At 36.9% G+C, this 13096-nt stretch overlaps 1 protein-coding gene across 1 annotated transcript in view; it reads right to left on the reverse strand.

The window, feature by feature from the left end:
- Window positions 1-13096, reverse strand: part of bib (MIP channel family protein big brain) — a 142089-nt gene that overhangs the window by 122333 nt on the left and 6660 nt on the right. The window contains exon 2 of the mRNA XM_074102057.1: window positions 10520-10646. Within this exon, the coding sequence (XP_073958158.1) occupies window positions 10520-10646 (127 nt within the window). The remainder of the gene's footprint in view (window positions 1-10519; window positions 10647-13096) is intronic.

Here is a 13096-nt window from a genome sequence, read left to right on the forward strand (position 1 = left end):
AAAATGGTACAATAAAAAATTCGAAAAAAAATATTCTTAAGGTACCTCCCATAGACGTAAAGGGGGTGTGTTTTTTTTTCATCCAACCCTATAGTGTGGGGTATCGTATAGGTCTTTAAAAACTATTAGGGGTTTGCTAAGACGATTTTTCGATTGAGTGATTTGTTTGCGAAATATTCAACTTTAAAGTGCAAATTTTCATTAAAATCGAGCGTCCCCCCCCCCCTCTAAAATCTAAACTGGTGGGTGGAAAAATTTTGAAAAAATTCAGGATGGTAGTAAATATATCAAACTTGTGAACTCTATACTTAATATTTCTTTTTGCCAAAAAAATCTGCTAGTACGTACTCGAGGAAAAGGGCTAAGTACACTAAATAAAAGAAAACAGATAATGGTCTACGTAGCAAAAAACCCTTATAAGATGACTCGTCGATCTGTCTGTCCGAGTCAATCATTCCGACCCTTATTTCCGAAAGTACAGCCAGAAACATTTACAGATACCTTCCCTACCCGTACAGGTTTTGATTATACCTACTAGAAAAAGTACCGTTACGGCGGTACGTTAGTATTTTTAATTCAAAGTACTGCACGTACTACACTACTAGCACATTGTAAATCATATTTTGCTAGATAGCTACGAGTAAGTTTTTTAGGGTTCCGGAGCCAAAATGGCAAAAACGGAACCCTTGTAGTTTCATAGTCAAAATACCATATACGGAACTTATCACGCTATTTTTACACAAGTAATATTTACCTCGACGTTTCGGCAACGTTCTTCTTCTTCTCTTTTAAAATATGGCTTTTCTGTCCTAATTAATAGGACAATTTCGCCAGTGTCAAGTTAAACTCTCTTTGAGAGGCACGTTGTACGGTGATTGTAGTTTTTGCAACTTGATAGCAAAATTCCAGAAACCACGTGGAGACCACTTGCGCATTAAAAAATTTTAGACACAAGAGCAATATAGGATTTTGGGATCACTGTTCACTGTTAAGGTTAATCGCCGCATAAAAAACTATCAAAATTATACTTCAACTAGCCAAAGAAACAGAAATAGCAAAATTAGATATTGTCTACACCCGCCATCTTCGAATGCTACAAATCGAATCTTCGGCAACGTTACAGTTGCCGTGGTCACGAGTAGACTGAAGTGTGGGGTGTCAAGTCTGCCTAGCAGCGCGAGTTCTTCGAACTACCCGCACTTGATCACTTATAGTACCGGCACTCGTATCACGAACTACCCGCACTTGGTCACTTTTATTAGTCACCCTATCACACCGACACACAACACTAACAACGTCCGAACGTCCCTCCGAACATTCATCCCGACGCCGACACTTATTAATAACAGGATTCCACGAAGATGAAAGCTTATACCCATCGTCCCGGTTGAAATTCTTATGCTTTTTTATTTCACCTGCTTCACGTAGGTACCATTCTTGAGTAAAAATGACGTTCCGTAAACAGAATTTTGGGATACGTAAACGTGTTTTATTTTGTACAATAAAGAAATAACAAGGAAAAGCAATAAATACTATCTAACATCCAAGATTTTAAAACCACTAGGGGTTTGCTACGACGATTTTTCGATTCAGTGATTTGTTTGCGAAATATTCAACTTTAAAGTGCAAATTTTCATTAAAATAGGGTGTCCCTCTAAAATCTAAACCGGTGGGTGGAAAAATTAAAAAAAAAATCGCAATGATAGTAAGTATATCAAAATTATAAGGAGAACTATAACGGCTAAGTAAATAGCAGCCTAAGGTATAAAATATACCTAAACTTGGAAGATTCCGTATAAAATACGAAATCCTTAGAAAAATATTACTTAATTATTTCGTAATGGCTACGGAACCCTATTTCGGGCGTGTCCGACACGCTCTTGGCCAGTTTTTATTTATGTTTTATTTCAGCTTTTTTGTTTGTTACTATTTTTGTTGGATCAAATTCAAATTCAAATGATTTATTCAGTAAAAAGGCCGCAATGGGCACTTTTACACGTCATTTTTTTAAACTACCAGCGCTTTCGGAAAGACCATCATTGCCAAGAAGAATGCGCCGCAAGAAACTTGGCAGAAAGTCATTTTTTCATAAAAATATAATTACAAATAAAATACTTAAAAACTATATTATACAATTAAAGAAAAAAAATACAAAAAATAATAATAAAAGAAATACAGGGATGTATGGGGTCCCTTAGTTACAATACTAAACACTAACTATATCTAAACTATATCTACGTTCAGTGGAAGTGTAGAATGCTTCCACCGTCATAAATTTTAAAATGATCAAATCTTGCAAGTTCTTTTTGTCCCACTTCTGATGAAATTAACAAAAAAAAGCGTATGTTTTGGTTGGTTGGTGGTTGTGACGTTGTGTGTGAGAGACGTAAAAAGTGTGTGAGCCAAAGGTATGTTATAGGTAGGGCCAACATACGAATATTTAGGTAGGCGTCAATTAAGGAAAAGTTTTCAATTACCATATTGATAGTAAGTCGGTTTACCACAGCTCATATTTTTCGCAAAACGGTGTGTCAATGGCAAAGGATGTCTTTTGGTTTAATTAAATGACTTTTTATTATCCCTTCAGTTGTGCTGAGTGGCGTGAAACTTAGAATATAATTTCAGTATTTAAATGCAAGTTAGTTCTGTTTTTTAATAGCCGATACAAAAAAAATAAAAAAATGTTTATTATAAATCAGAATAACATTACAAAATTTTAAAATTACTTAGCTAATAATCTTTATTGAGTATTTAAGATTTTATAACTAAGGAGTGCGAAGGGCGGGCGAGCCCTCATCTATAATTAAAATATAATGTTCACATAGACGGAACTGTGCGTCCGTTTCACAAATAATACTCATTGTCCTTACTCAGCTCAGATACGACGTTATCTGAGATCTGTGGATTGTTTATGATCAACTTCCGATACAAGAGGAGGATGTTATGAGCTGACAAGTCTTTGTCCTTCCTCTTACGCTCGAGAGTAGTACTTATCACGTTACGTACTACATGATGCTCGCAATTCTGTTACAAAGAATGCTCAACTTCATATCATCAGTATGTACGTATCCAACACGGAAATTTTACTTTGGATATAATTTTTTATTTTTTTTAAACAGCTTTTCTGCTAAATAAGCAGTCGTAGAGCCATATAGGGAATAAATGCATCCATGCAGAACAGTCATGTAGATACTAGGTACCATCAGCCAAATATGTGGTCTACAACCCTAAAGTTGATAATCGTTTGCATGTCATAAAACAATAATGCCAACTTGAAAGTTCGACTTTAGCGACATATTCATTTGATAGGAACTTGTTTAAAAATTGATAGACCACTTATTTGGCTGATGGTACATATTTATGCTTGGTTACAAAAATATTTTAAGTAATATAAAAACCGGCCAAGTGCGAGTCGAACTCACGCACTGAGGGTTCTGTACAAATTTGTAGATAAGTATACAGTGTTATTCAAGTAGCATCACGACGACATAATATATATAGGTAGGTTAAGTCGTCAAATACCGTATCGTGCTATAACAGCTACCTTCGTACCGACTTTTAAGTTTCTAGGACAACTGGAAGTACCCTATAGGTTTCTCGGTTACGTACGATAATTTATGTACGAAAACACATTTTCCGATTCTCAGATACAGTTTAGGATACTTTTCTGGCTTTTTACCCGAGTGCCCGAAGGAGGGTTATGTTTTTCGTTCTTATGTTCCAGTTCCAGTAATAGTATTTTATGCAACAGTTGTATAACAGGGTTCAAAAAAGGTGAGTGGCGTGAGTTACGATGTGAGCTTCAGCGAACATCGTAAGAAAAAGACGCCACGAGCTTTTTTTTGACTTACTTATACAACGATGCATACAATACTTTTCCTTCGACTGGGTACTTATTAATTACACTACAAAATTAGAGAAATAGTAAACTTTAAACGTTTTCATACTTTAGTAAAAAGTATGGCAAACGCAAAGAGAAGGTAAAAAACAATAAACAAGTGAGATATATGAAAATGACAATATTTGTCTAAGTTAAATTTTGTTTTTGATTAACGTTTACTTGCCCGTGACGATGTTAAAGATACGCGTTACTTATGTTGGCAGCCTATGGATTATGTTCGGAAAGTTTTTATTCTGTATATAAACCATAATATAAAAAATGTAACTGGCTGCACCTTAGCCTGTCCGAACGTACGAATTAAGAAAAAAAAGTAAGTGGTTGCAGTATCGTTTTAGCAACATTACGATACAGTGCTGTTATGGGAACTAGACAATTATAGACTTTTCCAGAATCTTGTTATGTATGCTGTTATAAGTATGTTCGTGATTAAGTAAATCACAGATTATAGGAGTAGAAAAAATTTAAAACAATCTCGGTTTTTTCTTATAATCGACTCAATTAAATCACACAGGCTCTGAAACATCTCATTTGAAGGAGAATCACGTAAATGCAAATTCTGCCCGTGGCCATAACTCCAGCGCTACCATCTTGAATACATTAGCTCCATATCACGTTTCACTGAACATGCAGTTAGCACATAATAATCGACGCTGAAATGGCCTTTGATTCGTAATGTGGGAAAATGGGCATGTAGCGGATGCGCTTGGAAACGGAATATGGACGGGCAACATTTTTCGCAATAGATTGCTTGTCCAATTAAACTTTAAACCATAATAAAAATCATAATACAAGTTATTTTCAAATGTTGTAGAACTAAATTAGCTCAAGATGAAGAGTGGAAGCTGTGGTTTAATTTTTTGCTCCTGATACAGGGCCCACCTTTGTATTGTATACCTATATTTACCTAAAATGATTATAGCTACGTTTATGCAAGATAGGCCTGTTCATGCAGTTCCTCCACCTCCACACTGTAAGAACACGCAAATCGCACAAACCCATCTACCACCACCACCATAGTACACTGACGCGTTTCGAACTCAACCAGAGCTCATCTTCAGAGCAACACAATCGTACACCATGCTACCAGATGTAAGACTGTGTTGTTTTAGTTCAATGATATGGACCTCCACAAAGTAACGCCTGACGCCTGAGTCAATAAATTATTTTTTCAGCTCTTTTATGATCGATAAATACCTCACTTTCAATGAAGGTTTTTATCTTATAAATATCGCTAGATGGTGTTAGTATCGAGTGGTCCATTTGACGTTACAGTCTCGCTTGTGATTGACTCATTTAGTTATTCAACCAAATACAGACGTAACGGTATTTTTTTTAATCGAAATCTAGTTTAAACCTGATGGAGCCGTTTTTATCCGATTGTTATTGAATTATGACATTTTGAAATGTCGGGATGAAGTTACATTATTTTACCGGTATATCGTAAGAGATCAAGTATTCTACGTATAAAAACTTTTTAGCTTAAACCATCATAAAAATTCAACGTTTAATTTAAAATTCACAACAATATAGAGCGTCGGAACGTCGTCAGTTAAAGTCGTTAAGCCGAAGTTATGAATAAAAAACGGACCAAGTATGAGTTGGACTTGCGCTACGAGGGTTCCGTATATATTATATCCTAGCAGAACCCCTCTCCTAAGCAAAATGTACGCAATATGGGGTATTTTAGATGGTTATGGCTGGCTATATATAGGCAGATAATGATTATTTTCAGACTTTTCTTATTGGTTGTGAAGAGAGCTACTTTCGCACCAAATATCAAGTTTCTAGGACAAACGAAAGTAGGTACTCTATAAGTTTTACGGGTACGGCAATTGTACGGAATCACCTCTTTAATAACTGTGTCTTTTGATTCCCTTGACTGAGAAGTTTAATTATTTCCCTGCTTCAAGGGTAGCAGACCTGGGTGTTTGATACCTATATACATATATATTTCAGCTTGCGTTCCTGAGAAAAAGGGTCATGATGGACACCAAAGCGATTCAATAAGGGTTCCTTTTTACAAACTTTTATTTACCTAGTTTCACCTGTCCCGTTTTCTGTCTGTCTGCAATTAAATCTTTTGCAAGTTTTTGACCAACTTCCAGTAGTGAGATTAATTTGAAATCTGGAATACTTATGTAAATTGCGTGACAATGCAATAATCTACTAGTGGCATCCTGGTAGTCCGGCCAGGATCGTCTCCGCGGGACGGAACTCTTCAACGGTTAATAGCATCGACTTGAAATTTGGTATGCAAATGTAGTTTGAATCACAATGCAAGGAAAGTTAACAAAAAGTACAATCAGCAAAAAAAGCTTGAATTAAAAAAGATTTTATTTCTATTTTATTCCTTTTGAGGTACAGAACCCTAAACATGTGCAGATAATAATCCTGCGCGCAAAATGAACGTGTTTCGTTCTGGATAATTGGGGTCGAGATTATTCGGTCCGATAAACTAATTGATGATATCACTAAATGAACCAGATTGATTCTCGAAAAATAAAGCGCCAAAACTAAGTATACCTCGCACAGTAACATCTCTGGTGGAAACAGCTGACCGCAGCGAGGCGAAGTAAATGGAGCGTTTCTATTGGTTCATGGAAAACATATTCCTATCGCAGCACAGCCTGACGCAAACGGAGCTTAAAAGTCATATGAAAAAAAAAAACATTTTGTTGTACCTACAGCCAATGAATAATCCTACATTCCGACTCCCCTATCTACTCGTAGATATTGATCTAAATAAATAAATATAAATAAATGTCACGGGACCATTCACACCAATTAACCTAGTCCCAAAGTAAGCTTAGCAAAGCTTGTGTTATGGGCACTAAGCAACGGATAAATATAATTATATAGATAGATACATATTTAAATACATATTAAACACCCAAGACCCGAGAACAAATATTCGTATTTTTCATACAAATATCTGCCCCGACACGGGAATCGAACCCGGGACCTCAAGCTTCGAACCACTAGGCCATCTGGTCGTCAAAAATCTAAATGTACCTACAAGTGTCGAAGAACAACCTATTTATGACAGAAAGTTGTAAAATAAGCAATAAAATGGCTCTTGGACGTTTATATATGTCTTTAAGTATGTTTATCCGTTGCCTAGTACCCATAGTACAAGCTTTGCTTAGTCTGGGACTTGGTCAATTGGTGTCAATTGTCCCATGATAAGTATTTATTTATTTTAATTTAATGTCTTACCTAAACAGTAACACCGCTCTACGATTAGCATTTATCTACGTAGATACTCGTATACCTAACAGTATTTGAACTGAATGTCAATATCCAACGCATAAATATTTAAGATATCATTGCCGGGAGCAGGCTCCAGTAAGCCCACATCCTGACATGTTTACTCAACCGAGATATAGAGGTATTGAGGCACTGCCTTTGACTTTGATACTAATATGTATATATGGGTCTGAGTACAGCCATCCGTCAAGGCACTTCAGAGGTTATCCTACTTCAGTATAGTGCCTCCGCTCATCCAGATCAAATGAAACATCGGGTATATTATAATTTTTGAGATCAAATTAGGTATACATCCTAAAAATTATATATCTGGAAAATAACAATACAATACAGTACAATACAAATAATTATGTATTCTTTATTGGTATAGGGCCATGGAGAGGGCTATGCTAGGAGTTTCTCTGCGAAATAGAATCAGAAATGATGATATCCGCAATAGAACTAAGGTTACCGATATAGCCCGAAAAATTACGAAACTGAAGTGGCAGTGGGCGAGGCATATTTCTCGCAGGACTGATGGCCGATGGGGTCAAAAGGTTCTCGAATGGCGTCCGCGAACCGGGAGACGAGCTGTCGGTAGGCCTCCAACAAGATGGAGCGACGATTCCGTACAATTGCCGTACGTGGCATGCAGAAAGCGCGGGTTCAAACCCTGTCGGATAATCTGCAATTTTTTTTTGCTTCATAATTCATAATATCTGAATAAAACTAGTTTGAAACTTATGCTATTGCTTGAAAGTAACGTTTTGGTATACGTATATGAGTATTCGTTTAGTCGATGTCAAAACCGTTTATAACGACATTGAAGGGACATCAATATTTGGTCATTATACACGGTTGAACGTTATAACCACTTTGGTATATAAGATAGTGTTGAGATTATTTTTTGGTCGTTATATCCGATATGTCGTTATAACTGGTGTTGCTATAAACAGTTTTGACATATTGAAAAGATTAATCGACGTACCTGAGTGTTCCGATAAAATTTAACAAACGATTATACTCATTTTCACACTGATCGGTGTAAGTTGACGGTAGCGCTATAAATTGGGGGCCGCGATCGTATCTCACCCACTGTCACGTTTATTGCTATAAAAGCATAAAATCGATATTGTAAATTCCATTTCGGTATGAATTTTCGCTATAATTGTCGGTGCTTCTCGCTGGGTAATCTGTCATGGGGCTAGCGAACGATATAATTGAACGATAACAAACCATATAAGTACTGTTCAAGCGTGAACATAGTTTTCTAAAACAAAATCATTTTTGGTAAAAATTTCATTTTTAATACAAGTTTTTTTGGCTGACTGTTTCTTTTTTTGACTGTACTTGTATGACAATATTTGCGTGCCAAATTTCAAGTCGATGCTAATAACCGTTGAAGAGTTCCTTTCTGTGGAGACGATCCTGGCCGGACTACCACGATGTCAATACCAATTATTGTATTATCACGCAATTTACATAAGTATACCCAATTTCAAGTCAATCCAACTACTGAAAATTGGTCGAATTTCACTTGCAAGGTTTGATTAAAGACAGACAGGCAGACAAAGGGACAGGTGAAACTAAATAAAAACTTGCAAAAATAAAGTTAGTTCAGGTGTTTTGTTGTTGAAATATGTGGATACAGAAATTTTAACTGGGATGATATAAGCTCTCTTCCAAATGGAAACCGGTGATAGGAGGTGCCTGAATGTGAGCGTCGAGATGTAGATAGATCTTTGGATAAATGTGCCGATACAAGACGGACACAGACAATACTAACACCGTAAAAGACTTGAGATAAACTGAAAACTGAATTAACCACAATTTTAGTTATTAGTTCCGAATTCGCCCTCGTGGAATTCAGTTATCGCGCTGTTCCCTCGGGAACTGTGCATTTTTCCGGGATAAAAAGTAGCCTATGTCGCTCTCGGGCCCATATCTACTCTATCTACCTACTATCTCTATGCCAAAAATCACGTCGATCCGTAGCTCCGTTTCGACGTGAAAGACGGACTTACAAACATACAAATTTCGCATTTATAATATTAGTATGGATGTCGAAACTTATAATTACTTACATCTAGCTACGTTTTGCAATCAAAATCCAATATTAAAAACGTAGGTATAGCATAATATAAAAATAGTAGAGCCGTACGATATTATAAGTACAATCATTAATCGAAACATTTGCTCGCTAAGAAAAATCCCATACAGATACTTTGTTAGATCTTTAATTGGCCATTAAACGTTTTCCTCAGTAAACTATGTTGTGTAACTTGTGTAAACTAAAAGCTTCAAGGAAACATTGTTGCCAGGTGCGAGGCAATTTCAGAGACGGGAGAGCCGGCAATTGAAGTTGTATTGCTACAATCGGACCTATTATGGCAACACCACGGAGCTTGGAGGAGATTCAGAGGAATTGGAGCGCACGTGCTAATGGAGAATATTAATCCTTAGAGTGCCTGAGAGTACGTTTTTGTACTTTTGCAGGTTGTTCCTCTTATTCTTATAGGTTTCTTAACGCATGGAGAAGTTTCTTTTGCGTACAGTCTAGGAAAATGAAACACGTGCCAGGGTTGAACCTTTGTGTTAATAATGTCATGTTGATATCCCATACATTTAATGAAAGCCAATGAAATCATAGCTAAATTGATTATAAAAAGGTCACCCTAGTATGCAATTCAGTTTTCTCACACTAGAACGCAGACGCGTCGTAAGTAGCGTATATTTAGTCCTATACATAAAAGTACTCTGTGGTATATTTCTTATACAAACGTAAATAAAAACCAGGCGTAGTCGGTTTTAGTGCTGCAAAGCGATATTGCAATACATTTTAATTTTTGTTATTTTTTCGAGTTTTGCATTACCTAGGTTATATAATTTAACACGACAGAAGTGGATCTGTGATAGTTGTCGCGGCAGCAACTGGTGATGTTTCGTGATAATTTATTTTACTGGGAAAAAAAAGCCGTAATTTATTAATAAAGTATATATGAATATTACTTTACAAATTACTCTTAAAGTTTGTGATTTTAACGAAATTACACGATGTATAGGTAGGTAAGGTGGGTTCCCTAACTTATGTGTCCACTTTTTCATACGATTTGTATAGAAAAATGGATACTTATGTTAGGGCACCGACTGTACTTTCGAAAATGAAGGATTGGCAAACTTTTTTATAGCTTTAGAAAAGAGGGCGATTAGGCGACTTAGGCGATAAACTTTTACAAACGGAAAGCTATATAGGTATGTGATTGTGATTATTGTTTTTTTTTGGGAATTCGGTAATTTCCTATAATTACAATTGATCATGTGCTAAAAAACGTGGTCAAGGCGGGTAGTTTATAACTTTAGTGAGAGACTTACCCAAAGACAGCGGCCGCGCCGGCGATGGCGCCGCCGCACTGCGCCGCGATGTAGAGCAGCGCGCGCAGCGGCGACACGCGCCGGCGCACGCACAGCGCCGCCGACACCGCCGGGTTGATGTGCGCGCCTGTGGACACACACACTCATTTTATTGTGCACCTGTCTAATGAGGGCTATCGCGTATGAATTCGCCGCTAGAGGCGCTAGTGTAGCGTGAGGTCTCCGAAATGTCAAATCTCATAGTTTTTGAGTGAGCTATGCCGGTTTATTTATAATTAGAATAATTTTGTGAATATTTTGCAATATCTGAAATTAATTATGGCAAATATGCGTTCCGGGGCAATGAATGTCTGTGTTTTGAGACAGTTTTGTCTTTCGGAAACTTTTGTCCTCCCTTTTTTTCCGAACAAAACGAGACTACGCAACACTGTGGTTGCTCGATATTTTTATGATACGGTTTTAAGGTGTATTAAATATGATTTTAGTCTAAACTTTGTTTTTACGCCCGTAATAACAGACTTTGAAGGCCACACTTAAAAACCTCACACAACAGTGCGCCATCTAGTGAGACAAAAAACGATAGCTCATTACCATACCGCTTTTTTTTCATGCAAAAGCGACACAGCACTGAGACTGAGTGCACATCTAGAAAAAGGATACGACGGTACGATACGAACTTCGAGTTTCGTAGTAGCCCTGCTGTACTACGAAGTGCAAAATTCAAACTTCGTATCTTGCCGTCCCGCTGACGCTTATACTATTTAACACGAGAGTGAGAGGGACGGTACAATACGAACTTCGATTTTTGAATTTCGTAGTTCGGATCTGAGATCAAAAACTGGCTATCGTTGCCACTAAAAGCCAGTAAGCATAACCTAGCAAAAAGACTTTTTTCAATCACGGAGTAGACGGCCCGGCTATAATACTCCACGTATATTTTATGCAATCCATCTCCAACTCAATCTGTTAAAGGCATTTTATTGTAAAACCGTCGCTGTGATTGAACGTTTTCGTAATAAGATAAGATTCACGGGTCTTACGTAGGGAGCATTTTTAAATTAAAAAATCGGTAAAGTGCGTGTAGGGCCAAGTGCAGTGTAGGGTTCCGTACTAAGATGTGACAATTAATGTGCCAAGTTTTAATCGACGATTGTTAAACTAAACCTTTTTAAGTTAATGAGAACTTAATAAAGCCTCTACCCGAGATAGTTTTATTTTTGAAATCGTCTACATTTACGAATTATTAACGATTTCCAGCCAATGAGGGCTATCGCGAATGAATTCGCCGCTAGCGGCGCTAGTGTAGCGTGAGGTCTCCAAAATGTCAAATCTCATAGTTTTTGGGTGAGCTACGCGGGTTTATTTATAATTAGAATTATTTTGTGAATATTTTGCAATATCTGAAATTAATTATGGCAAATATGCGTTCCGGGGCAATGAATGTCTGTGTTTTGAGACAGTTTTGTCTTTCGGAAACCTTTGTCCTCCCTTTTTTCTGAACAAAACGGGGACTTTGCAACATTGTGGCATGCTCGATATTTTTATGGTACGGTTTTAAGGTGTATTAAATATGATTTTAATCTAAACTTTGTTTTCACGCCCGTAATAACAGACTTTGAAAGCCATACTTAAAAACCTCACGCAACAGTGCGCCATCTAGCGAGACAAAAAACGATAGCCCTCATTGTTAGCTAGGTTATGATGTTTTGAAAAACCCATCCAACAATATTGCACACTTTGGGTTTGATGAACATAAATTTTATTTAAACCACTTTTTCTGCGGGGTTAACATAACTCATGTAAAATTACAGCTTTCTAACACCAGCAGTCTTCATGCTAAGCCGCAGACGGACGGGTATGGTTAAACTATAAAGGTTCCTTGTAGTGTACTGTGTAGGACTATGGAATCAAAAAAATAAGGTAATATGCTGTAGGTAGTAACTGTGAAAATTGTTTCTTTCAAATCCTAACAGGTGTATCGATTAAACCTTATAGAAGCGACAAAACCTTTCCATCGAATACATTTAGGTGTAGTACTCTGTTTGGAACATTTTGTGTCGTCGGCGTTTTTATAATGTAGGTACTCAGGTAAAAGGTAACTATAATAGCGAGGGTGCGATCTGAATCACAAATGGGACAACGGACGATTTTAGTATTCGCGTAATAAGACCACCGTGCCCGGAATAGTTCGACACATTCAACTTAACACATGAAATTGAAAATAGAAGACGTTGGCTTTTCTATCCATTTTTTCTACAAATATTATTAATGAAAGTTTGCGAGTATGTGTATGTGTATGTTTGTTACTTTTTTATATGTAGGACAGGACGAAATTTAATATGAAGATAGCTGGACGTATAAAATAACATAACACGATACGTACCTAAGCTATACTTTTTTATCCCGACATTCCTGCGGGATCGCTACAAAAAATAAGGGACATAAAATCTCGAAATTTCAACTGCTAGGATTAGATACTTAATTTAACGCCGGTGTCTTACTTTGCAAATGTTAATCCACGATGTTATTTTTGGGAATTCCCTTGGAAATTTAATGAAATCCTGGAGTTTCAATTCA

The sequence above is a fragment of the Choristoneura fumiferana genome, chromosome 18 (genome assembly GCF_025370935.1).
Source record: "Choristoneura fumiferana chromosome 18, NRCan_CFum_1, whole genome shotgun sequence".
Classification (NCBI taxonomy): domain Eukaryota; kingdom Metazoa; phylum Arthropoda; class Insecta; order Lepidoptera; family Tortricidae; genus Choristoneura; species Choristoneura fumiferana.